This window comes from Pseudorca crassidens, chromosome 8, assembly GCF_039906515.1.
Source record: "Pseudorca crassidens isolate mPseCra1 chromosome 8, mPseCra1.hap1, whole genome shotgun sequence".
Taxonomy (NCBI): Eukaryota; Metazoa; Chordata; class Mammalia; order Artiodactyla; family Delphinidae; genus Pseudorca; species Pseudorca crassidens.
Window position 1 is genome coordinate 101203381 of NC_090303.1, and position 26110 is coordinate 101229490.

At 59.8% G+C, this 26110-nt stretch overlaps 2 protein-coding genes across 7 annotated transcripts in view; one reads left to right on the forward strand and one right to left on the reverse strand.

The window, feature by feature from the left end:
• CHPF2 (chondroitin polymerizing factor 2) lies at positions 1-6096 on the forward strand. The gene is made up of 5 exons (XM_067747462.1): positions 1-106; positions 530-1786; positions 2236-2800; positions 3506-3688; positions 4649-6096. Exons 2-5 carry the CDS (start codon positions 1506-1508, stop codon positions 5954-5956), a joined length of 2337 nt encoding a protein of 778 aa, XP_067603563.1. The 5' UTR covers positions 1-106; positions 530-1505; the 3' UTR covers positions 5957-6096.
• A 124-nt stretch (positions 6097-6220) lies between these two features.
• SMARCD3 (SWI/SNF related, matrix associated, actin dependent regulator of chromatin, subfamily d, member 3) overlaps positions 6221-26110 on the reverse strand; it is a 32865-nt gene continuing 12975 nt past the window's right edge. For 2 of the 6 annotated variants that reach the window (XM_067747469.1, XM_067747471.1), the window contains 12 exons: positions 12443-12654; positions 10681-10723; positions 9747-9869; positions 9482-9640; positions 9156-9251; positions 8893-8994; positions 8482-8643; positions 7494-7591; positions 7184-7319; positions 6759-6881; positions 6539-6640; positions 6221-6423 (listed from right to left, as the gene is read on the reverse strand). In XM_067747469.1, coding sequence (XP_067603570.1) covers positions 6370-6423; positions 6539-6640; positions 6759-6881; positions 7184-7319; positions 7494-7591; positions 8482-8643; positions 8893-8994; positions 9156-9251; positions 9482-9640; positions 9747-9869; positions 10681-10723; positions 12443-12654 — 1410 coding nt within the window. In that variant the 3' untranslated portion in view covers positions 6221-6369. Of the gene's footprint in view, positions 6424-6538; positions 6641-6758; positions 6882-7183; positions 7320-7493; positions 7592-8481; positions 8644-8892; positions 8995-9155; positions 9252-9481; positions 9641-9746; positions 9870-10680; positions 10724-12442; positions 12655-14818; positions 15035-15465; positions 15732-26110 lie in introns of those variants that run through there. The other 4 variants (XM_067747465.1, XM_067747467.1, XM_067747466.1 and 1 more) reach the window with 4 other exon arrangements.

Below are 26110 nucleotides of genomic sequence, written 5' to 3' on the forward strand. Positions count from 1 at the left end.
GGTCACCATAGAGACGGGCACTGACAGCGAGCGGAAGAGGAAGGAACGGGCCAGGCTGTGAGGTGGCAGCGGCTGCAGCGGTGGAGCCGGCGCCTCGGGCCCTGGGGTCTGTTCCCCCTTCCCCGCCCTACCCCTGCAAGGGGCGTCGGGGGCACCGCTCCGGAGGACAGGAGCACGTCCCAGCCCCACGCCCCCACCCCGACTCCCCGGGACCCGGCTGGCCGCGGCCGCCATACCCCGGCCGCTCGTTATCAGCACGCCGCCGCCCCTGGCCCGGCTGCAGGGGACTCCCCCTGTGGGCCTCGCGGTGTCCCTCGTTGTCCTTCGCCCAGTGGCGCAGGCAGGGCTTTTGCCCCCGCTGACGGGCCTGAGAACGGAGTCTTTGCCTTCCTCTCCCCGCCGCGGTCTCCATTCCCGTCGCCAGAACGAACCGAGTCTCCCTGCCCCTCCTCTGCAGCCCCGTGACGCAGCCGGTTTTATTTCTGTTGTGAGACTAGCGGCTAACGCTCGCTTTGGGCCTTCTTTCTAGGACTAGAGATTGCTGAGAGGTAGACAGGGGCGCCGGGCCTGACAACGGGCGCACCGGAAGCCAGCCGAGCCTCCGTGTGCCTTCTCAGGATCCCTGCGTTGTCGCTAGCGGCTTCTCTTCTCGGTTTGGTTTGGTTCGGTTTGGGTACCCGGGGCTCTGGGAAAACCAAACACCGAATCGCTCTTACGCGGCCGGGGTTACTGTCAGGCAGCACCAGCCTCTCAGCAGCGGGGATTCAGAGAAGGACGCGCTGCACGGTGGCTCCATCAGCCATCGTGCTCCTCTGAGAGGCTCTTCGTGCTGAGTCACCATATCCTCCGTCCACCTCATTAGGTGGGCAGAACTTCTGTGCGCGGTGCCAGTGGCTCCTGACCGCTCCTGACTGCCGGGAGGGGTGGGTACCCTAGCCGGATGTCTGCTTAACACTCGGGAATAGAGTGGAAAGGCCCCGACCCCATCCCGGCGCTGGCCTTCAGCAGCCAGTCGGCAGCCCCTGCAGTAAACTGAGTGAGACGTGCCCCCGCCGGGCGCTTCTTGGGAAAGGCCTGCGGAGTTAGGTTCCTCCAGCCGGGGGCTGTTGTGTTGATGGAGCATGTGCGTTTCCCCAAGCCCATCTTTATCGGTTGCTGCCATCTCTTGGCTTAGATCCAGTCTTCAGATGTATGTAGTCCTTTTGGGGTTAGGTTTGACAGGATTGAGTTTTATTTCCTCTCGCTTTTACTGGAAGCCTCACCATTAGTGGGTGAAATTGATTCGAATGTTTACTATTTGGATTGAGGGTTAGATCCAGCACCTTGACAACGGAAGGCCAGGCAGACATTTCCCGGGGATACTGGGCCTGGAAGCAAACACGCCTTGTTCTCTTGTTGACCTCATTAACCCCAGGTTCCCTTGTTAAAACGGCAGACCTGCTCCCGGCCAGGTGCCCATTTACCCACTGATCGATCCTTGAGGCCGTGCTCTCTGGGGCACGCACATGGCAGGGCCCACCGCCATGCGACTGAGCTCAGTGTTGGCTCTGCTGCAACCAGCACTGCCCCTCATCCTAGGGCTGTCTCTGGGGTGCAGCCTGAGCCTCTTGCGGGTTTCCTGGATCCAGGGTGAGGGAGAAGATCCCTGTGTAGTGGCTGTGGGGGAACCAGGAGGGCCACAGAATCTAGACTCAGGAGCTCAGCTTGACCAAAGTGATGAAGACTTCAAACCCCGGATTGTCCCCTACTACAGGGATCCCAACAAGCCCTACAAGAAGGTGCTCAGGTGAGAGTTACGTGTTTGCGTAGTTCCCAGACCCCGGTTTAGGGCTGCTCCAAGCCCTTGCCTCTGCCTTCACTGGTAATCGTTGTAGGCTCCTTGAAGCAATTCTTTGCCTTGTTATCCATCAGGGTTTGGTCCAGTTTCTTCCTCCTTCTCAGGTCTGAGAAAGCCTCACCCACTGGTGTTAAATTAGTGGTTGATGTTCTTCAACAGGGCAGGAATTGCATCTAGCCCATCCCATCCAGCCTTGGTTGACCTCTCCCCAGATCAGTCCCAGTGTCGGCTACTCAGTGGGTGCTCACTCCAGTAGCTCATTAATATGGATGAGGAGGTCTGTCCCTCCTCTTTTCTCAACTCCAACTCACTAATTCCTAGGGGGATGTATATGCTGGACACACTGAGTGTTCCTAAAGACTAGGGAGTTGACCCTTGGCATGCTGGTCTCCCTACAGGACTCGGTACATCCAGACAGAGCTGGGCTCTCGCGAGCGGTTGCTGGTGGCTGTCCTGACCTCCCGGGCCACACTGTCCACTCTGGCTGTGGCTGTGAACCGCACGGTGGCTCACCACTTCCCTCGGTTACTCTACTTCACTGGGCAGCGAGGGGCCCGGACTCCGGCAGGGATGCAGGTGGTATCTCACGGGGACGAACGGCCAGCCTGGCTCATGTCCGAGACCCTGCGCCATCTTCACACACACTTTGGGGCCGACTACGACTGGTTCTTCGTCATGCAGGATGACACGTATGTGCAGGCCCCCCGCCTGGCAGCCCTGGCTGGCCACCTCAGTATCAACCAAGACCTGTACCTGGGCCGGACGGAGGAGTTCATTGGCGCAGGCGAGCAGGCCCGATACTGCCACGGGGGCTTTGGCTACCTGTTGTCACGGAGCCTCCTGCTTCGATTGTGGCCACATCTGGATGGCTGCCGAGGAGACATCCTCAGTGCCCGTCCTGATGAGTGGCTTGGCCGCTGCCTCATTGACTCTCTGGGCATCGGCTGTGTCTCACAGCACCAGGTGACAGCCCTTTCGAGTTAATCCCGGCCCCCGACAAGTTAGTAGCGACCGAGCGATTGGCCTCGAGGCTGGGTGCCGCTGGCGCTTTCCCAGCGGCACCTCGGGGCTGTCGTGCCTTTTCCAACCCCGATCACCCCTCTAGCTCTCCCTTGCTCACCTCTGACAGTCTTAGATCCCTAGGGCCGTCAAAAGTGGCACCTTGTCAGGGACCCTCCGAGCAAGCCAGAAAGGTGCCCCTTACCATTCCTCCCACCTGGCCCCTTGCCTTCCGCCCCTTCCCCGACACTTGCACAGTCACCAATGATCTGGGAGTGTCCTAGAGATGGCCACTCTCCTGGAGGGGTAAGGTAGCCCAGGAACCTCCCTTTTGGTTGGTGAAGAGGGGACAATGCCAGAGGGGCCCCTCCTCCCAGACCAGAGTATTGGGAGTATTTGCTGGCTTTCGGCTTTCATTCTGAGGGACAGTGGCGTTCTTTGCTGGGGCGGGGCGGGAGCTAGGGCATCCTTAGTTGCCTAGCTAGCACTCTCTTTTCCAAAATCCGTTGGTGAGAGTAAGGCTGAGGTTGAGGGGACACCAGAATGAGCTGTGCCTTCTGCGCTTCTGCGGCAGTGGCGGTAATAGGTGTGAATGCTGAGCGTGGTCGAGGGTGGTCAGGCCGGGCAGCCCTCCCTGTGTGGCACTGATTGGTCTCATTGGTCCTCTAGGGGCAGCAGTATCGCTCATTTGAACTGGCCAAAAATAGGGACCCCGAGAAGGAGGGGAGCTCGGCTTTCCTGAGTGCTTTTGCGGTGCACCCTGTCTCCGAGGGAACCCTCATGTACCGGCTCCACAAGCGCTTCAGTGCTCTGGAGCTGGAACGAGCGTACAGTGAAATAGAACAGCTGCAGGTGAGCCTGGGACCAGGGTTGGAGGTCACAGGGAGCTTCAGGCGTCCAGGCTCATGATGCGTGGGAGGGGAGGCTGGGCGAGGTAGAAGGAGGCCGACCATACCCCGATTTAAAACAACTCAGGGAGAAGGGGCCCTGGGGGGTCCAGGTCAGTCATATAATCAAAGCTCCTGGCATGACCTGGATGCACTTAAAAGGGTTTGCAGGTGAGCTCTGAGGATCGGGCTTGGTAGAGTGCTTAGATAGAAGAGTGGTTTGTGTTTTTTTTTTAGCGGGGGGTGGTTTGGGGTTTTTGTTTTTTGAGTTTTATATAAGTTAAGTGAATTAATGTTTGTTTTTAACATCTTTATTGGAGTCTAAGAATAGTGTTTTTTTAATTTTTGAATTTTTTGGCCCCCCTGCGCAGCTCGCAGGATCCTAGTTCCCCGAGCAGGGACCAAACCCGTGCCCCCTGCAGTGGAAGCTCGGAGTCTTAACCACCAGGGAAGTCCTGACAGAATAGTTTTAATTCCTCTCCAGCAAGGAGGCAAAAACCTAGAAGTCCCTGAACCTCCAGCACCGCCCTTAGACGGTCCAAGGGCAGAAGGTAGAGGAACTCTCTGCTTGACCGCGGGGGTTGTCTGAGGTGGGGTACAGGTGAAAACTAAGGGCTCTTTGTGAAGAGAGCGCGAGTGCTTTGAGTATGGAAGAGAAAGATGCCCAGCTTTAGATTTCAGGGAGCTTTAACCTCCAGGAAAGCACGTTTCCCACCGCCGCCTCCTCACAGCAGTTGTGAAAGGCGGCTGTGACTCGAATGCCTTCTGCACCTTCCCGATTAAAGAATGTAGAGGACAGGGAATTAAGCGATGAGCCTCACTGAGTGCTACTGGGGCCAGGGCAGACCTCAGGCCCCGGGACGCCGGAGCGGGGTAGGGTCCTGACTGCCTAGCGGGGCACTAACTGGGCGTCCCTCCCACCCAGGCTCAGATCCGGAACCTGACCGTGCTGACCCCTGAGGGGGAGGCAGGCCTGAGCTGGCCCATTGGGCTCCCGGCCCCTTTTACACCGCACTCTCGTTTTGAGGTGCTGGGCTGGGACTACTTCACAGAGCAGCACACCTTCTCCTGTGCAGACGGGGCCCCCAAGTGCCCACTGCAAGGGGCTAGCAGGGCAGATGTGGGGGACGCCGTGGAGACTGCTTTGGAGCAGCTGAATCGGCGCTATCAGCCCCGCCTGCGCTTCCAGAAGCAGCGGCTTCTCAACGGCTACCGGCGCTTTGACCCAGCGCGGGGCATGGAGTACACCCTGGACCTGCTGCTGGAAGCCGTGACGCAGCGCGGGCACCGGCGGGCCCTGGCCCGCAGGGTCAGCCTGCTGCGGCCCCTGAGCCGGGTGGAGATCCTCCCCATGCCCTACGTCACCGAGGCCACCCGCGTGCAGCTGGTGCTGCCGCTGCTGGTGGCCGAAGCCGCCGCGGCCTCTGCGTTCCTGGAGGCCTTTGCAGCCGGTGTCCTGGAGCCGCGAGAGCATGCCCTACTCACCCTGTTGCTGGTCTATGGGCCGCGGGAAGGGGGCCGAGGGGCCCCGGACCCGTTTCTTGGGGTGAAGGCTGCGGCGGCTGAGTTGGAACGACGGTACCCTGGGACGAGGCTGGCCTGGCTCGCTGTGCGCGCGGAGGCCCCTTCCCAGGTGCGGCTCCTGGACGTGGTCTCTAAGAAGCACCCCGTGGACACGCTCTTCTTCCTCGCCACCGTGTGGACCAGGCCCGGGCCCGAGGTCCTCAACCGCTGCCGCATGAATGCCATCTCCGGCTGGCAGGCCTTCTTCCCGGTCCACTTCCAGGAGTTCAGCCCCGCCCTGGCACCACAGAGATCTCCCCAAGGGCCCCCGGGGGCCGGCCCCGACCCCCCGTCCCCTCCTGGTGCTGAGCCTGCCCGGGGGGCTCCCGTTGGGGGCAGGTTTGACCGACAGGCTTCTGCAGAGGGCTGCTTCTACAACGCTGACTACCTGGCGGCCCGAGCCCGGCTGGCTGGTGAGCTGGCGGGCCAGGAAGAGGAGGAAGCCCTGGAGGGGCTGGAGGTGATGGATGTTTTCCTCCGGTTCTCAGGGCTCCACCTTTTCCGGGCCGTGGAGCCAGGGCTGGTGCAGAAGTTCTCCGTGCGTGACTGCAGCCCTCGGCTCAGCGAGGAGCTCTACCACCGCTGCCGCCTGAGTACCCTGGAGGGGCTGGGGGCCCGCGCGCAGCTCGCCGTGGCTCTGTTCGAACAGGAGCAGGCCAATAGCACGTAGCGCGGCCCGGGGCCCCGCGCCCCCACTTAGGGCCCTTCGGCCTTGGCCCCGGCAAGGCGGGGCAACACGGATGGACAGATGGAGGGCTTGTTGCTGTATTTCCGAATAAGAAAATGTCATTAAAAGTGTCTTCTGCCGAACTGTTTTTAGGTCTAGGGAAAATGGAGTAAGAAGACTCTGAGGGAGGGGGTGGGGAGTTTCCCAGAGGGACCCACTGCCCTCCCCTGCCTCCTCCCTCCCCAGTTACCAATGACCACACGGCTGTTATCAGGTGAACACCTTTAATCCAGTCCCTGCCTCACCCGAGAGAGGCGAGAGAGGTGAGGCGAGGCGTCTGTCGAGTGATGGCAGAGCCCTAGGGCACAGGGCAGGGCCTGAGGCCCCCAGCGGTGTTTGGTGCTCGCACAGGGCTCCTAGGTGTTGCGCACAACCAGGGACTGCTCCAGCTCCTGCCTGCGCTGCTGGATCTGTAGCGGAGTGAGAGCAGGGGCAGGTTACCTGCTGCTGGTGAGTGACAGGACCCCACCTGCCCTGGAGGAGCATCCGGAAGCGGTGGCGGAGGCCTGCGGGGGCCCTTCACACCTTGCAGTAGAAGTAGCGGCTGACGGCTTCCTGGGACCAGGGCTGGTGGTAGAACTCAGCCCGGCGCTCCTCCTCAGGGTTGCCTGCCACATCTGTCATCACCTGGGAGGGAGCAGTGGGGTCAGCCCCGAGCCCGGACCCCCTCCAGCCCCTGTGAACAATGTTTACTGTCTTCCCGATGTGCTTGTCTTCCATCCAGTGCTCCCTGAGTCCCCTTCACCTTGAGGTCCCGGCTCTGGGAGCGGAGGAGGTCTTGGATGTAGCCTTTGGGGTCTCTGGAGAAGCTTAGCATGAAGTCCCTCTGGATCTTGAGCTGGTTTATGGACTCAATCGTCTCATGGATCTACAGGTAGAAAGACAGAGGCTTTCACCTGGCCGTGCTGATGTGAGAGGAAGGGAAACGGGCGGGGGGGGGGGCGGTACGGGGGTGGGGAAGGGGTTTGCTGTTGTGCCTTTGAAGGGCAATCCCTCAGGTCCCTGATGCCCAGGCAGTCCCAGGGAAAGGGGGATGGGCGGAGCTCCAAGTAGCGAGGGAAGGGCCACCTCCCCTTCCTCTCTCCATAGGCCCACGTTCTTGTCTGTTTTGTCTGTACTTCTGTCACTTTTGGGTTAACGTCCCACTCCAGCTCTGGGCTCTGGCCCCACCTTACTGTCCAGGGCGCTGATCTCCTGCTGGTTGGCCGTGGACAGGAGGAAGCTGCTCATCTGTCCCTTCAGTGGCTCCTCTACCTCCACATCAATGTCATAGCACGCCGTCTTCTTCTGGTCTGATGGGTCCACGCTGCCAGGGGAGTCCAACCCTTGGCGTCCATGCCGCCCCCCCAGAGGCCAAGGGCGCTGGGGCCCGAAGCAGAGGGGAGGGGCGGTGTGGGGGGTGGGGAGGCAGAAGGAGGGGCAGGGAGGGCAGGACCACCACAGAGATTCCCTGTTCTGAGGAGCAGCCGGGGGGCCTCACCTGATGACGTGGTTGATGACAATTGGGTCAGGGGGCAATAGCAGAGCTGTGAGGCGCTGGGGAATCTCAGAAAACTTCAGCCGGGGACAATCAAAAATCTGAAGTGGGAGAGAGAGATCGCTTTTCTGTGCTTGAAAGAGCATAGTTTCCATTCTGAAAAGGCCACGAGAAGCCAGTGCTCACGGGGCTGGGGCCAGGTGGGCTGCGACCAGAGGAGCGCTGACCGGGAGGGGTGTGCAGCGCGTGGGTGAGAGCACAGGCCTTGGGTCGGCCGGCCCGGGTGTAAGTCCTGCTTCCACCGCTCACTGTGCAACCCTGAGCAACTTACTTGACATCTCCTCCTCAGTTTCTTCATCTCTGGAAAGGGGATGGCAATGGTATCTATCTCAAGGGGTTGTTAGAATTAAATGAGTCCGTTACACATAAAGTGCTTGGAACAGTGCTCGGCACGTGGTTCAGTACTCAATAAATATCAACTGTTATTTTTACTAAAGTCTATCTGTTGTATTTATTTAAAAATTATTATTAAAAATATTATTAATAATGTCTAGTTTGGTAGAACTCTTGTCAAATCACTTCCACAGCAATTTGATTCTCCTAACTGCCCGGTGGGCTAGATGGGACAGGTATCGTTATCACCCTGTTGTAAAGATAAGGAACAAGGCTCAAAATAGCTTAAGTAATCTACCCAGAGTCTAGACCCAGGACTAGAACTCGGGGATCCTAATTCCAAGTGACAAGAATGTGTTCCCCAAAGCTGTTGGCCTCCTGGGGTTCCAGGTCTTCCTCACCTGGGGTGGCTACGATGGGTGGGCCACCGCACAGAGCTGTGCCACGGCAGAACCTGGACTAGAACCCTGGTCTCTGGCTCCGAGACCGTTTCCGACGGAGTCGAGAAGGGAGTCAGGGGTGTCACCTTAGTAGGGGCACTTCCCCTACCGGTAACTCTGCCTGCTCCCCGGGGCCCCGGGCTCAGGGGAGAGGGTACCTGCTGGAAATACTTGTCCCCGTTGATGTATTCCTTGTCGTGCGAGTCCTGCAGCCTGTTGGTCTTCACGTACTGCCACAGGGCCTGGACGATGGCTGAGCGGCTCTGTGTGTGCAACCCCAGCAGGCGGGCCAGGCGGGGATCCAGTTTGAACTGGGGAGGCTGGGAAAAGGTGACCATGAAAATGAGGTAAAAGAAAGAGAGTGGAAAGCGCTCAGGGCCAGGCGGCTTGGGACTCAGCGCGGATGTGGTGCCTGGGCTTCTCAGAAACGTGCTCTGGAGAGGGCGGGGTAGGGAGGAGAACGGGATCTCTCAGGATGTGCACCTTTGAGGCCGAGGCCCGCCCCATCTAGGAGAAAGGGCGTGGGGGGCTGAGGGCCTCATGTGGTGTCTGGGGGGTGGGGCACACACCTGGTAGTCCAGCATGAGGAGCAGCGTGCAGCGCACGCTCAGGTCCCCCGGCCTCTTCACCTGGAACCCATCCGTCTCCTGCGTGGTGGGCGTCCGGTGCCACTGTCCAGGGGATAAGAGCCGGCTCACCTCACAGGCCCAACCGAGCTGGTGGGGCTAGAGCCCTGGTGGCGGGGGCTCCCTCATCCAAACCTGTGCAGCTGACGGGACTGTGGTGTGTGGAAGGGGGGCAGGTTCAAGGGCAGAGGGGGTCTGGGTCTTACCTCCACTAGGTGGTTGTCAGGGCCGTAAAGGTCTTTGTCCAGCTCAATGACCAAACTCTTGAAGAAGGAAGAAAACTTCCGCTTCTGCTTGCTGGGCTGTGGGAGAGGAGCAGACCGTGGGGGCGGAACAGGGACCGTCGGGGCAGAATGAGTTGGGAGCGGGGTGTGGGGGGTGGGCTGGTTGGGCAGGGCGGCACAGTCAGAAGCAGGCCTCCAGCCAGACGTCTCTCTAGACCCCCCCGCCGCCCCCCACCCCGGCCAGGACCGACTTCCTAGCCCTGAGTGCTGGCACTCTGGTACTGTCCTGGGCTCAGCCCCATACCCACCCCAGGACACCTGGAGAGACCTGGGCCAGGACGTACGTCATCCAGGAGCTTCCCCTCCACCCGCAGCTCCCAGGAGGCAATGCTGCCATCAGAATCCTCAGCATCGGGCTTCGCAGGGTTAAAAGTGTTGGAGATATAAAGACGCAGCTTCCGCTTTTGCTGTAGAAATAAAGAGTGTAGCACAGAGCCAGGCCCCAGCGCGAGCCCGCTTCTCCATTCTGGGAATAGGACTTAGCCCCCTCTTCCTGCCCCCAAGCCAAGGCACCTTCATTGGCCTCTTCAGAGCCTCCTGGATGTCCACCCGCTTCCGCATGATGGTTTGATCCAGTTTCCTCTCAAAGGCCAGGAGGTCCATGTAAGCCTGGGACTCTGGGACCAGCTCCCGGATCTGGAAGAGGAGGAACAAGGCCGGGAACCAGGGGCTCAGCCAGCCTTGCAGGTGGAATGTGTGTGCGTCATGTGGTCCCAGGACACAAAGGGCGTGGCGGGGAGCTGGCCAGGAGGTTCAGGGCGTGGAACTTTGAGAGCAGGAGCGAGAGCTCTCCCCAGGACTCCGAATCCAGCAATAAGGGCCTTGACGTGTGGGGATAAAAACTGCTTCTCCCACAGTGCATCTCATCACTAGGGGCGGCCAGAGCACCCAGGGAGCCCAGCAAGCGCGAGGGCTTCACCTCCTTGTCTTGTCCTCTCCCCTGTCACACGGCCTCTGGGTTTCCCTTGGGTGTCTGCAAAGTGGAGAGGACGGACCCTGGCGTCCCCGGGACAGGTGATGTCGCTGCCTGCCTCTACCCTGGCTCATGGCTGCTCAACCATGCTACTCCTTAGCTAGCTCGGCCTGGGTCCTCTTACGATGCCTGTGCCCTTCACTCCCCCTGCCAGCCTGTGATCCCCGAGCTCTCCTCTCCTCTTTGTCCCACGCCTTTATGTCTTCATACCGCTGGAATTCAACCTACTGCACCCCAGACCCAGTATCCTAACCCTATGGCTCCGCCTGTTCCCTCCGCCCCACCCCCTCCCTCTGGCCTGGGGAGCCTCACTTCTTAATTAGCTTTTTGAACAAAAAGTGAAAGTGACTGTGATGCTGAAGCGCAGCTCCTGAGGGGGGAGGGGAAGAGGCACGGGGTGGCGGGGAGGGGGGAAGGAGGGCGGAGCAGCAAAGGGTGGGGGGTGGGCTGGGGGCTGCTGTGAAAGGCACTCACCCTTTGAGGGAGGATTTTGTCAGCCATCTTCCTCCTCTTGGCACTGTACATTTTTTAAAGAAAAAACCAGGTTACCATGGCGACAGATCTGGGAGTAACGAGGCCACCTGCTAAATTATCCCGACATCTCAGCTCGCCTGGCTGGGGTTCCCACACCCCGCTTGTCTGCCTGCCCAAGGGGCTATGATGCTGGTGTGTGGCACTGGTGCTCTGTCCTCTCAGGGGGGAGCAGAGGTGACCCCGTGCTTTCTCCAGCCTGGGAGCCCCCTTCTGCTCCACCACATCCTCAGGGCCATCGAAATGAGACTTAGAAGGGGCTGGGGGTAGGGGAGCTGCAGAAGCCTTTGAGGAAAGCTGGGAAGAGGGGAGGACAGAGGAGAGGGAGGATGGATTCTGAGGACTCGCTTTCTCTGCTAAGCAGGGGTGCACGGTCCAAGGTGGCCTGAGCTCAAAGGGAGGGGAGCTGACACCCCTGGCCCATCCCTGGAGCAGGAAATGATGGTGTGAAGCTGGACTTGCACCCCTGCCACCCTGGGCTTGGAAGGGGACACTGATGGGCAGGGGGTGCTCATGCCCTTGGGCCACCTGCCAGCAGGGTCCAGGGACACACCCATAGGTATCCAGAGAGAGTGGATAGGACGTTCTCCTGAGGGGTGTGGCTGTGGCTGGACCTGGGGTAGCAGCTGGGACTTGGACTCGATCCACTAGCTGCTTCTGACTCCCAAAAGCACCCCAGAAAATCCTTGGCAAGTAGAAATTAGAACCCAGTCTAGAGGATGGCTGCATACTGCCCCCTTGTGGTGTTCTCAACCACTGCCCCCTCTCTGTCCAAAAATCTGTTCTAAGGCTAGGCAAGCAGTTTTCATTAAAGGTCTGATTTGTTTTGAAGAAATTATCTACGTGAAACTCTCCATTTATACAAGCTAAATCAGGGACTCTTTACTGTATAAAAGAATGACTCACTTTGCAAAAGAATTCATCATGGGATTCCTATAAACGGTGAATTTTCCTTGCTATGTAAAAAATATTTAATAATGCGGTAAAATCCATATTGCACCTTTTATAAGACTCCATCTGGTGTGCAAAGGGAAGCATGTGTGTTTGGCTAAATAGTGAAACCCAGAGGGGTATCTCTCTTGCCAGGCACGCGCAGGGGCTTTTGGGGTGCCACCAGCTGGCTCAGACAAGTAAATAGGCTGGCCCTTGATGGTTAGGGGTTAGACCTGATCCAGAGGACAGATCGTGGCAACTCTTCAACATTTGATTGATAAAGAATCACCTGAGAGCACAATGGGGCAGCGACTGGCCACCCACGGGGCACACCCCCAGGCTCCACCCCCCTGGCCAGAGATTCAGATGAAGAAGATCTGGAGTGGGGCTTTTGAACAGGCAAGCCCGCGGGTTCTGAGGAAGGCGCCCTGGACAACCACACTAAGAAACACAGTCTAAAGCTCTGCCCTCAGTCCCAGTGCCAGCCCGCCCGCACCCCAAAGACTGAAGCATCAGCCAGAACCTGGGGACTGGGGTGGAGAGAGGGACAGAGCAGGTGACAAGGAGAAGGGCGCGACGGCCGCAGCCTGTCTCTACGGTGGGCACACAAAGGAACCAGACCAGTGCCCCCTCAGCCCGCCTCCCGGGAGGGCATCCCACCCAGGACTCCTGTTCCCTGCCGATCGCTCTCCTCCCGCTTCCAATCCCGGTCCTCGCCCACCCCGTCCCTGCGGGTCCTGCGTCCGCCCCCTCTGCTCTGGGCCCCTCTTACCTGCGGCTCCGCGCGGGGGCGGTGGGCACCGGCTGGCCCTGGCTCTGGGCCTGGCTCTGGCCGGGCGGGGGCGCTGCTCGCTTGCGGGCGGGCTCCATGCCCGCGGGGGCCAGGCCGGGTCGCACGGCGGGGCTGCCCATGTACGGGGAGCCCGGGGGGCCCATGGGCGCCCCCTGGTGGGGCATCCGGGCTCCAGACGGCATCCCGGGGCGCTGGGGAGGCGGGGGTGAAGCAGACACAGGCGTCCGCCGGTCAGACCAGGGCCCCTGTTCCAGGCGCGGTGAGCTGCGTCTCTCCCACCCCGAGCCCCCGGCCCGTGACCCTGCTGCCGACGGCTCGAGCGAGGGGTGGGCGGGGGCGCCGGAACCGCGCAGCTTTGGCGGAGGGGGGCTTTGCGTCTCGCTGCAGGAAGCTAACTGAAGCCAGGCAACTGCACAGGGCACTGCCAGCCTCGGATTTGCGGAAGGTGCCGCGAAAATGAATATTAATGGCGCCTTTCAACCTTTTTAAAGGATGTTCACATCCACATGCTCCTCTGCAAGACAGTCGGAGCGGGTCCTTCTCTCCCCACTTGACAGATGAGGCAACCGCGGCTCAAGGAGAAAAGCAACCTAGCCAAGGTCATGCAGCTCCTCCCGGCGAAGGCAGCGCTGAGCGGCCAGTTTCCTGATGGGCTTTTTGCTCTCTGCTGCTTCGTTTAGTTTAGGGGCTGGGCTCCCTGCTCGGACTTCTGCTGCCCCTCTTCCCATTCCCTGCTTCCCAGTCCATTTCCTGGGCTGTCCTGCCTTGAACTCACCCTTCCCATTTCAACCCACTCTTCTCTCTGGGCCCCTGCCTTTGACGCCTCAGCCCTGATCCCCACCCCCTTCCTCTGATTCCAAGCCTCCCCAGGCAGGGGCTTTGCTGACGTAGCCCATCCCCATAATTTGCTCTCAAGGTGAAGGCTGGAGGCAACCTGAGGGACTGAGGTCAGACCTCACCAGGATTCTCCGATGGGGGGGTGGGGGGAGGCTTAACTGGAGATGGGAGGTCCAGAGGGCTTGGGTAGGTCAAAAGTAGCAGCATTTCCTCTTATATCCATCTCTCCCTGCCCGTCCACCCGAATCACCAGAGACAGTCCCATCCTCCAGACCGCCTCTACTCCCCACCCTGCCCCAGTGAGGTCAGAAGTCTGGGTTCGCAGGGGGCCACGGAGAGGGAGATGAGGCAGGTGTATTCCTTTGCCGCTACCCCGGTGCTCAGCTGGGATGTAGATGACATCAAATGTATTGAGTGAAGTAGCCCACAGACTTTTAAAACCTCACTTGTCCAGATTTCAGAAGAGGGGTTGGGGAGGGTCTGAGGGGCTGTCAAGTGGAGGCTGGGTGGGATGGGGGCTGGAGAGCAGGAAGGAGATTTAGCGAGTGATGGTTGCAGACCCTGTGCCCCTGATACCATTCTAGCACCACCCACTTCACCCCCAGGAGTGCAGCTGCTCCCAGGAACAGGGAGCAGAGCCCTAATCCTGAGCTTGGTGAAGCCCTTCTAACTGCCGACTCTCCCTCCGGTCCCTCCTGCCTGCGCTATGTCTAACCCTAACCCCCAGCCAGCCAGCTGTCTCTGCCCATCGCCTCTGCGGTGAAACCTGCCTGTCCATGTGTCTGCCCCCCCTGCCCCACCTGACCCTGTCACTCACACCTCCAGGGTGGCAGCCCAGAATGGAGCCCACGCCGGCCATTCCCCACCAGCACAGATGGGCCACTGGGAGTGGGGCCCCCAGCCACCCAAGAACTGAAGCTCTAAGTTGGCCAAATAAAAAATCCACGTGTATAGTCCCTCTCCCTCCTAGATGGGCCTTTTAAAAGGGACTCCCCAGGCAGCAACATTAGGACTGGTCACTAGGCTGACTGACATGGAAGTTAGCCCAGAGAGGACAGCTGCCCCGGGGAAGCCCCTTTCCCCATCAGATGCTCTCCCACTTAATAAGGCCAGTGGTACTCACTGATCTGCTGAAGAGGCCCTGAGAGGGAGACTTCCAGAGCCCCCAGAGGGCTAGCCAGCCACCAGGGATCGGCAACCCACACGAAGGGCCAAAATTCTAAGGACTCTGGCCTCTTTTGCTGAGAACATGCCTTCCTTGGGGTCACAACCAAATGTGGCCACTGTAAACCTGACTGCCTCCTCTATATCGGGCTCCAGCACCAGCACCCATCCCAAGTCCTGGAGCCCCTGCCTCTCCTATTCCACAGCCCTTCCAACCTATTCCCATCCTCTCAGGTCCCCTGGGCTCCCTCAGGCTCCCGGTGGACCTTCCAAGCTTGCTTGTGGCAGGACGGTGCTGCCTGGCCCCTTTGGTCTCTAGGCCTCGCGTCCCTGACTCCAGCCCTTCCTTCACACCTTTGAGGCATTAGGGACATCAGCTTCTGGTGGCTGAGTCTGCCGAGGGATCCTCAGACCCCTTAACTTGGGGTCTGTCCCTAGAGAGGGCCTCTCTCTGGCCTTCATGGCAGAGGCCGTCAGCAAAGCCCCAGAGTCTTCCTGCCGGGATGCAGAGGTTGTTCAGCCCTAGGGCTTCCGGCTCACAGTGCCTACAGGGTCACCTGCTCCTTGCTCCTGAGACACAGAGAAACACTGTCCCAACGGATTAACAGACAGCCCAGCCCAGCGATGCCATGTCCCCCACCCCCACCCCCAGGGCAGGGGTAACACCTGGGCCCACAAGGAAAAGAACAGAAGACAACACGTCGGGTACCTAGGGGAGCCCCCACTTGGGGGGTACAGTCCCCAAGTCCCACCCCCAGCCCCTGACAGGAACCCCTGCAAACGCCTCCCTTCCCCGCCCGGGCACCCATCCCCGGCCAACCGCCTGACGACGTGTTCGGGTGCCAGGGCGCCGGCACAGTCCTGGGGCTGGGCCGCGGGCCGTGGCGCTCCCGCTAGAGGGGTGGGAGAGCGGGAGCCCCCCTCCCGGCCCCTCCCGACCATCCCTCCATTCAGCCCGAGCCAGCTCGCTCTCCCTCCCCCGCTAACTTTCCCCCACTCACCACCCCATGGACCAGAAACTCAAAAAGTTTGCTTTTCGTGGCTTTGCGCGCCCCTCCGGCAACTTCGTCCGCGGCCATCGGGGTGGGCTCAGCGGCTCCTCTCACTCTCTCTCTCTCTCTTCCTCTTTCTTTCCCTTTTCTGCCTTTTTTTTTTTTCCTCCAACTCTCCCCTCTGAGTCCTGCTGGGCTCTCTCACACTTCTACTCGAGCGGAGTGGGGAGGGGGCCCCTTCAGGGCTGCCCTGACGGCCCACGGCCCACGCCGCCGCCGCCCGCCCGCCGCCGCCGCCGCCGCCGCCGCCGCCGCCGCCGCGGCTGCAGCATTCCTGCACTGATAAGACAGAAATAGTCCGGCGGCCCGGGGTCTGCCTGTTGACTCGGCGGGGACAGAAAAGCCTGCCTTTCCAACCCTCGCTGGCCAAACAGCGCAGATAAGCGGCGAGGCACGCCGGCCAGCCCGGCTCCCGGGCGCTGGGCAGCGGCACTGCAGCCCGAGGCCGCCCGAGGGCCGCGGGGAGGCGGCGCGGGGAGGGGACGCGAGGGGAGGTGGCGGGGGGCTCGCCGGCCCCCGGCCTCTCGCCGCAAATAGTTTCTCGGTTAGGGAATTCGCCGGCAGGGCCAGGCAGGGAACAGTCAGTTCCAACTTTGCCCCCAAGTGGCTCCTGCTGCATTTCTGAGGCCCTTTCCCCAGAGACCTGGCAGGCCAAGTAGGGAAACATTCGCTGGAAGGAATCCGGGGGGAGCCGGAGCCCGGAGGAGGCCTTTCTCCTGCACCGGGGCGGCAGGCGTGGGTGTGCCCCGGGAGGCGGGGTGCCCCTGCGTCCACAGATGTGTGCGCCCTTGTCTCACCCGCCGTGTGTGTCTGCACCCTCGTGTGGGCACGGCTCGGGGCTGTGGGTGTGGGTGTTTATGTGCGTGCACACACAAATGCCTCCTCTGTGTGCCTCTCTCCACGAGAGCCTCCGGTGCGCGCGCGTGCGTGCGTGTGCGTGTGTGGCGGGACACGGTCTGTGCCTCCCAGCCCTGTGTGAGTCTATTTCGGGGCATGTGAGTCTTTGTCTTTATGTGAGAGAGTGAGGGCAGTAGGGGAGGTATTTCGGAAACAGGGAGGTGGATCAGGCTCGTGAGAACAGGAAGAGAAGCTGTGGGGGCAGGCCAGGAGCCGGCGTGGACGGCGGGGGGGCGGGGGCAGAGGGAGGTGAGCAGGACCCGACGGCTCTGGAGTCGGGGGTGGGGTAGGGGACCTTGAGGAGCTGGGGCGCTGGGTGTGGGAGGGCCAGCCTCAAGACCCCAGAGAAAGCAGGGGTAGCGGTGGGGCTACAAGGGAGCCCCAGAAGGGGTGGCGTGGAGGGAGCTGGCAGTCGCTGGGACGAAGGAGGGACAGGATACAGGAGGGGCAAATCCTGAGCTTCCCCAGGCCAGGAGCCCTGGCCCCGCCCATGCCCCCAAGCCACACCCCTCTCTCCTCCTTCTGGAGGAAGAGCCCCAGGGCTTTGGGACAGAGTGGGTCAAGTTTATGGGCCTCCTGGGGTTGTACTGTCAGTATCCAGGTGAGGATGGGGCAGTGCCTGGGGGACTTTGTTGGGAAATTTATCTGAAGTTAGATACTGAAGACCCAGCATTACCCTGGGGCGGGGTGCAGTGGGGTGGTCCTGACCCTCAAACCTTCAGAACGCCTTCAGAGGTCAGGACAAAGAACCGAGGGAGTGTTCTGGCTACGGAGGCTTTTTTGCCTGCAGCCTGATTTCCTTGGGCCCCCTTGTGCTTCTGTTTGTCACCGTCCATTTAGGTGCCCACTGTCAATCCCCTGAAAGGCTAGAGAGGGCCTGTGGTCCACGATGCCCCTCCTCTACCACCAGCTTAGCAGGGGACCTAGAGATCCCCTTCCTACTACATCTTTACCCAGGCTTACCCACCCCCCCGCCAGACCCACACTCTCAGAGACTGGGCCCTGCTGGGGTGGGAAGGGGTGGGTGTTTGCCATAGGCCATGAAGGTGGCTGCTGGTAACCTGGGGAGCTAACCTCTCCAGTCTCTCCGCTAACTTCCAAAACCTCTTGCTCATTCCCGTTTCCAAGCCTCTGCTCCTGTTCTTTTGCCTGGAATCCCCATGCTGCTCCTCCGCCTGTCCTAATCACATTCATTCTTTAAAGCCCGGCTTGGGCCCCACCTCCTCCAGGAAGCCTTCCCTGGTCCCACTCCTGTGCACAGATCTTTCTGTTCTCTGAATGCCCACTGCCATCTACCATGGCCATGAACTGGCACTCTACTGACTAATGTCTCACGTTGCCTGCGTTTCGTGTGTGTTATGTTTGGCTTTCCAAATAGGCTGCCGCCCCCTGAAGTCTGAGGCTGGTCTTAAGTGCCACTCTCCCTCCGTGCCTGCACACAGGGACTGGACGTGACCAATGCCTGCTAACACTTGCAACCACCCAAAGCTCAGTGGCCCAGTGGACAGAGCTCATACTCTGCCGCTTACCTGAAGCACCCCGCCCCCCTGTGGGTGCTTCTAGCATGGACATGTGACACCTTGGAGGTTCTGGCGGACAGGGGCAGGGGCAGACACCTCTAGGCTTTCTGTAAAGCTCCGAGGTCTCAACTCTTGGAGAGGCCTTTTGGGAAAAGAAGACAGCAGAGGAGGTGCATCAGCACAGTGGGAACACCAAGCATCTGTGAGGGGGCTGGTCTTGGTGGTGGAGGAGTTTGCAGGAGGTGGTTAGGCCAACGGAGGTGAGTATCGCTCGGGTCCATAGATAACAGCCTCCTGGGCCACCCCAGGATGAGCGCCTCGCCCTGCAGCCCCCTCTCTGGGAGACATCCTTACGCATATACAGGCAACAGATATATAGGGCATACCTGCCCCCAGGCACACACACCAATGCAAACACCAGAGGAACAAGGAGACACATGGATTTGCACACACAGGCACAACGTGATCACCAATGCAGCCCACTCGCAAGACCTCAGCCGGCAGACACGTGTGCATGCTGCTTTTGCAGGGGCGACCCTAGGTGTGCGGACACCGGGGAGCCTTAAGACCAGAAAGCAGAGGCGCCAGTGAGGGTGTCCCGGGCCAGGACTCCCACCTCACAAAGGCCAGGCTCCCCAACGGCTCAGCCCCAGAAGGGCGCTCAGCAGTGCCACGCCGCCCGCCGGCTCCTGCGTCCTGCCGGGTGGGAAGGAGGCCCGGGGCAAGCCCCGATTCCAACGGGCAGGGGCCCTTCCTCCCGGCTCAACCCGGCCCTTAGGCTCGGCCGACCGGCCCAGGCCGCGCTCCGGGCAGGCCGTGCGCGTGTCCGGGCAGAGGGCGGCCGCCCGGAGCCGGAGTCCCCCCTGCCGTCCCCCCATCTCTCCTTCCCTCGCCGAAGCACCACCAGCACCAAATGGCAAAGCGCCGCTCCCCGCGCAGGGAGAGATGCGCCGCGGCCGGCGGGACGGGCTCGGCGGCCCCCCCACGACGCCCGAGCGGGCGGCGGCCAGGCGCTGGGGGGCTCGTCCGGGACCGCGGCCGCCCTCCCTCGCCCTCACCCGCCCGGTAACCGGGCAGCGGCGGGAGCCGGGCCTGGGCATGCGCACTGCGGCCTCCCTCCCGGTGAAGGTCAGCCCACGGCCTAGCTGCAGGACTCAAAGGCGGCGGGGCGGGGTGGGGGTGGGGGTGGGTGGGCGTGAGGCGGAGGCGGGAGGAGGGATGCAGCGGAGAGACTTAACTCCTTCCCCGCAGGAGGATGGCCACCAAGGCTGGGGCCGGAGCCTGGAGTCCCACCCTCCCGCCTTCTGCGGAGGTCCCGCGGCGGGCACACAGCTTAGGGGGAGGGGGGAGGAGGGAAGGAGGGGGAAGCGCGGGGGGGGGGGCGGGGGGGGCGGGAGAATGGAAAGAAGGAGGCTAGAAGAGGAGGGAAGCCGGGAAGGGGAGAGGGAGGAAGGCGAGGGAGGAACAAAGGAAACCAGACTGAAGGGAGAGACCTCTTTCCGCCGCCTATATCCCCAGCAATGAAGCTTTCCTTAGTGACATGAAATTACCGTCATACACTGGGGCGTGTGTGTGTGTGTGTGTGTGTGTGTGTGTGTGTGTGTGAGAGAGAGAGAGAGAGAGAGAGAGAGAGAGAGAGAATGAAGTGAGACCACCTGGAGCTTTCAGGCTGAGGACCCCTGATTTCTGTGTCTGGTCCATCCCTAAACCCAGCCAGCCCCCACTTTCTTCTCTGGTCACTAAACCCCAGGGCATGCCAGGAGGCCCAGAGGCAGCTCTGATCCAGCCTACCTGCCTGGTCCAAGTCCCAGGCCCCCAGAGAGCCCTGGCTAGACCTCAGGGCTGGGTGAAGGGGAGTCTGCACCTCAGGCCCACCTCCAGCGAGGGGCTTCCTCCAGCCAGCAGACAGGACATCCGCAGACAGGACCGCGGCGTTGTGGCACAGTCCTCGCCTCCTCCTGGCTGCCCCCACTGCTCTTCTCAGGCCAGAGCAGCGCTGGTCACCTCCCTCCTTGTGTGAGAATGTTTCTGTGCCCAGGACATCCTCTGCTACTATCAAGGGGTTTGTCTGTCTCTGTGTCACTTCATCTTTCTGTGTCAGTTTTGCAAACACAAACAAGAGAGACAAATATGCTAGAAAGAAGCAAAAAAAAAAAAGAAAAAGTAGGATGCCAAAACCATCGTGTGACCTTGGGCAAGTCACTGTACCTCCGTGTCCCTCAGGGAGTGAAGCGCTGGGCCTCTGGGGCCCAGAGGGAAGGCCCATTTTGCATTCTCAGCCAGTTTTCTCTCACTCCCCTCAGGGCCACCGTTAATCAGGTGGTCCCATGTAGCAAAAAACGAGCCACACTAGCTTGGACCCCCTTCTGGTGAGGAGGGGGTCGGTCTGAGGGGAGGTGTGTATATGGAATACTGATGGGTGCTATAACGCCCCAGCTGGCTGCCACAGCCTAGGGGCTGGAACATAGGGTGGGGCTCCACCTGGAGGGGGACGGCAGGTAGGTGTCCCACAGAGCTATCCTTGCTCCCCACCCATCTTCCTCTGGACCAACACCGGCCTGTCTGGCTAGATTCGGGGCAAAAGCAAGAGGGATCCGAGGCCTCAGAATCCTCAGGACTCCAAGCAGAGGCGAGCCTCTTCCTCTCTTCTGGCAGCGTAGGTGCCTACCTCGCTCCACCGGCCTGGGGAGACCCACCCATCCCCATACGCCCCCTGTGGGGCTGCAGCCATCCCTCCTGCCCTGCTTGTGCCCCGGGGCTCCCAGACCCCAGCCATCCTCTTTCCTGGCAGACAGGAGCCCCATCCCAGTGCCTGCTATTCCTCTCCTCTTTCTCCCGCAGCTCAGTGCTCCCTCCTGACCAGTGCCAGGATAACCTCCTGGTGGTCAGCGCCCCTGTCCTCCCGCCAGGAAGCTTCTGAGGCCTCCGCTACTGCTCTGACCAGGTGGCCAGAGGGATTTCTGGGAACCACTGCATTCTGAGGTCTGGGATGTCACCTGAGTGAAGAAAACTGAATACGCAAAAAAGATTCATATACACACTACCAAATGTAAAACAGATAGCTAGTGGGAAGCAGCCGCATAGCACAGGGAGATCAGCTCGGTGCTTTGGGACCACCTAGAGGGGTGGGATAGGGAGTGTGGGAGGGAGGGAGACGCAAGAGGGAGGGGATATGGGGACATATGTATATGTATAGCTGATTCACTTTGTTACACAGCAGAAACTAACACAACAATGTACAGCAATTATTCTCCAATAACGATGTTAAAAAAAAAAGATTCATCTGCATTGCCTTAAAGATTTTCTGGGGGGAATTAAGCCAAGTGGAAGTGGGAAGCAGAATGTACAGATGAAACATTCATGGAAGCCACACGCGGGCCTGGTCTCCCCATGTCTTAAACTTCATTAGGAGGCAAGGGCGAGCCCTGCTCACGGGGTCTGAAAGGGCACTTTCTACTCTGTCCCCTCCCCTCCTGACGCAACGCTGCCTCTCTGCCCTGGCAGCCCCTGGGGGCGCCCGCCTTCCTGTCCCCATGCCCTTGTTCCCACTGCATCAGGAGCCATGGAAAGCCCCAGACTCCCCTCAACTCCTGCACCCCCGGCCCCACAGGGCTCTGGGCGCCCCTCTTCCGCTGCCATCTCCCACCGAGCCCTTCCCTGTGTGGTCTGTCAGAAGGAGAATCTCCAATACACTCGGCTACTTCTGTGCACATCCCTTTTGCCTTCTTGTGATGTAGCTGGGCTCCCCGCTGAGTAACCCCCCCAAACCCTCCATGTGGGGGGCAGTGGTCTTCCCAGAGTCCCCACTGCCACTGGCCTCGAGGCGGGGTAGGGACCCTCCTTGCCCCTCACTGCTGCTTCCAGACCCCTGGCTTTGCATCTTACCCCCATGTACGTACGGCGCCTTCTTTTCTGGAGGCTTCTAGCTCCTGGCTCACAGTCACTCCTCTGTCACCCCGACCTCTTCCCGCTGCTCTCCTGGATCCTCACGGGCAGCCCTTCCCGTACCCCAGGGCTCTGGGTTCCTTGGCTGCCTCTCCTCCAGCGACCCTCTACCCTCCCTCAGTCACTCACGCCAGCGTCACCTCTTGGACCCTGTCATTCCAGGACCTGCGCCCCCCCCAATCTCAGTCCTAAGCTCCCCACTCTCAGACCACCATCTCCTTTTTGTCTAGCCCCCTGACCCCCAAAGCCTGTGACGCCACTGGAACCGCTGGTCTGTCTTTTTTTTTTGGCGGTACGCGGGCCTCTCACTGCTGTGGCCTCTCCCGTTGCGGAGCACAGGCTCCGGATGCGCAGGCTCAGCGGCCACGGCTCACGGGCCCAGCCGCTCCGCGGCATGTGGGATCTTCCCGGACCGGGGCACGAACCCGCGTCCCCTGCATCGGCAGTGGACTCTCAACCACTGTGCCACCAGGGAAGCCCTGGTCTGTCTCTTTGACCTGCACCCCTCATCACAACCACACCGCCCTGACATATACTCTTTTTCATTTTTAGTTATGGTAAAACATACATAACGTAAAATTTACCATTTTAACCTCCTTTGCATATACTCTTGACTCTCTTACTTAAGAGTTAAACTCGGCTTCACCAACTCCTCCCCTGCACCCCAGGACCTAAACGTGGCTGGAGAGACGCACCACTGCCCTAACCTGGTCTCACTGTCATTTCCAGAGCTTGGACTTCAACTGGCCTCATCCTGCCCTGCCGTCCCCCTCTTTCCCTAGACCATTCAGGTCCTTTCCCGCTCCCACTCCCCTATGTGAGTTTTCCACATCTTCTCCCTCCTCCAACCTCCAACTCCTCCCCCGCCTCACTCCCAGCTGATGCCCTTGCTTCCCACTTCCCTGAGAAAACAGAAGCTTCTGAAGAACTTCCAGAGTTCTCCACCTCCTGGCAACTCTCTCGCCTGGTTCCTACAGCTGAGTTATCTGTGCTCCGATCGAAAGCCGGCCATCCCCGTGCATGTGAGCTCCTGTCCCCCCCAGCACACTTGAGGGCGTTACTCCAGCAAACCTCCCCCACACCATCACATCAACAGCTTAGCTCTCTCTATTGCATTGCTCCCATCAGCATGCTAAAGCACTGTCACCTTCCCTGTCTGAGAAACGCTCACATAACCTGCTTATCCCATTGGTTACTGCCCAGTTGCAATAAAATTTCTCAAAAGTGTTGTCTACGTTTGCTGCCTCGGTTCTCCTCGAATTCCGGTCCCTCCAGGCGCACATCTCACGGCCCCACTGAAAACGCTGCCGTCTGGCCACCGCCAATGATCCCACATCGCCAAGTGCAGCCGTCAGTCCTCGGGCATCACCTTGCTTCTCCAGCCTCAGCAACCCACACAGTTGATCACTCTCTCCTCTTTTAAATACTCTTCCCTTCACTCGTAAGACACTGCCCTCTCCTGGTTTTCCTCCTGCCTCCCTGGCTGTTCCTCCTCAGTCTCCTTGGCTGTCTGGACCTCTTTCCCTCTCAGGGTGGGGTGCCCCAGGGCCAGTCCTTGGTCCTCTTCACTGCTCTACAATCATTCTTTGGAGATTTCATCCATCCCCCAATCTCAGAGTTTTAAATGCCTTCTATATGTTGACAACTCCCATTTTCCTCCAGCCCATTTTCTCTCCCAATCCTTGGACTCATGTATCCAGTGGTCTGCTCACATACTGTCGATTCCACCTGGACCCTGAATAGATATGCCCACAATGAAACTCCTGCTCTCCCACCTCAAACCTGGCTCACTACCCACTCTCCTTCCAACCGCTCAGGCCTGTAACCTTGGCACCATCCTGGAATCCTGTCTTTTTCTCACATCCCACATCCAATCAGAAAGCAAGTCCTGTTGGCTCTGGATCCAGCATCCAACCCCTTCTCACTTCTCCACTGCTACCACCCTGGTCCAATCCATCAATAATGAACAGCTTTGCTTCCAACCTGGCCCCCGACCCTCTCTTCTCAACATGCAACCAGAACGGTCCCCTTTTAGGAAGGGGAGTTAGATGGCATCACTTCTGCTCGAAACCTTCCCAAGCACCCCCCCCCATCTCATTGCCAGTGAGGGTCAGGTCTTGCAGGTCCCCAGACCCAGCCCCATGCCACTCTCTGCTCCCTCTGTGTCCTCACCTGCTGCATCTCCGTCACTCTTCTCTCTGGTCCAGCCTTTCGGGCTTGGAGCCTGCTGTTCCCTCTGCCAGGAATGCTCTTCCTCCAGCTAACTGTCGCCTCCCTGAAGTCTTTGTTCCCATGTCCCCTTCTCAGCAGGGCACTCTCCGTCCACCCTATTAGAAGTCACCACCTGCCCCTCCCCTGCCAGCTCTTTGTCTCTTTCATTCTGCTGGGTTTCCTTCCCGTCCTGCACACCTTCCTCCATCCTTTATAACCTACTTACTTATGATGTTTAGCGTTCACTTCTCTCTCCTCCGTTAGAATGTAAGCGCCCCAAAGGCAGGGATCTTTATGCCTTGTTCATGGATAAATCCCAAGGAGAGACCCCAACATCTCAAAGGTGTGGGTAAAGAGAACCCACTCCCAGTCTACTCAGGATTGCCAGCGTGCTTCCAAACGCTGGGTGATGTTACAACCCGGGCTCGTGTTTCATAGGATTAATAACAACATCATCTCAGATGTGGGAGTCTGCTGTTGAACAAGCACTTTCGCACACATCAACCTGTCCAACTGACAGAGACCCTGCCGGGTGGGGGCTGGGATCCCCCTTCTAAAGATTAGGAAGAGGAGGCTCTAAGGACCCGTGGGACCTGCCAGAAGTCACTGTGCTGTTACAGGCTGGGGCTGGGGCTGCAGAACGGGTCTCCCAACCTCAAGGTCCCTGCCTTCTCTCCTTCATCTCAGTCTGCCTCTCTGATGGCCCCTCACGGAGTGCCTGCCTGCTGGGGATAGACACACACACACACACACACACACACCACACACACACACACACACACGCACGTGTGCCCCGCCACCTTCCCCAAACACCTGCTTTTTAAAGAAGGAAATCAATATCCCCAGAGGCCTGTGCATTTAAGCTGAATTACCCTCAATTATCTTTTAAAATACACTCCCCAAAATTCTCAGATTGTTTCAAACATGGGAATATAAATTCTAGAAAATTTGCCATCGAGGTGTCTAAAATAAATGTCAACGCGTTGGAGGAAGTTGCATCATTTCCTATGTAAGAGTTACCTTTTAGCCAAACAAATGAAACCCAGTTAAACTCTGAACAAGCCCCTGGCTCCTCGCTCCTATGGGCGGATCAGCGGGCCGTTCGTGGGCTTCTCCTGGCTGGACAGATGGACACACACGTGTGTGTCCGTGGAACTCCTGGGTAGGATCCACGCACACGGATTGCCACGTTGGCACGCCGCCCTGTCCTCCAGGAGCCACCGCAGGTACTTCCTTTGGGAACACGTGGTCACCTGCCCACAGGCCACGGGCAGCCCCAGTGCCACCTCGTCCTGCCTTCCTGGCGCCATGCGATGGCCATAGGTCTGGAGAACTCAGAGGGCCCGCCCTGGCCTAAGAAGGGTAGGAGAAATGATCCAAGCAAAAGGCAAAAGTGGGCCCCAGGCTTCTTGTTGAGAGGAGAGGTCTGTGAGGGCTGCCTGTGATCAAGCATTTCATGGTCAAAGCCCGGCTCAGCCCCCGCCATGTCCCCACACAGCACACCCTGGAAGTCTCTGGGGCTCAAACAGCTGTGGTGACAACAGGAGGCCTCGTGAAGACTCACCACGGAGCGGGAGGGGGAAGGAGACGGAGTGGGGTGGTCGCAGGGCCTGGACCTGCTTGGTGCACCACTCCTGGTTTCTGCAAGCCTTAGTAACAGGCCAGCTGGTGTCCCTCACCCCGACCTGTATAATGAACCCCTCCAGGTAGCCCGTCCGCCTGCCCTGACCCCGTGCCTCTTGCTCCCAGATCTGGGCATTTGCCTTGGCCACTGCAAGCCAGTCTGTCCTGGGCCAGGGCTGTGACAACGGGGCCTTACTGCCCTGCCCGTTGCTCCGGTTCTTCTGGGGTCCTGTCCTCCCCCAGGCCCTGCACCCACTGCCCTCCCTGGGTGGGGTCTCTGTAGGCTCCATGGTGTGACGGCTCTGAGCTTGGACTCAAGAACAGGGCTTCTCGGGCTTCCCTGGTGGCGCAGTGGTTGAGAGTCCGCCTGCCGATGCAGGGGACACGGGTTCGTGCCC

Coding starts and splice junctions, on each gene's coding strand:
- CHPF2 (XM_067747462.1), top strand. CDS start 1,506: ATGGCAGGGCCCACCGCCATGCGACTGAGCTCAGTGTTGGCTCTGCTG. Junction 1,787..2,235: donor CCCTACAAGAAGGTGCTCAG/GTGAGAGTTACG, acceptor GTCTCCCTACAG/GACTCGGTACATCCAGACAG. Junction 3,689..4,648: donor GTGAAATAGAACAGCTGCAG/GTGAGCCTGGGA, acceptor CCTCCCACCCAG/GCTCAGATCCGGAACCTGAC.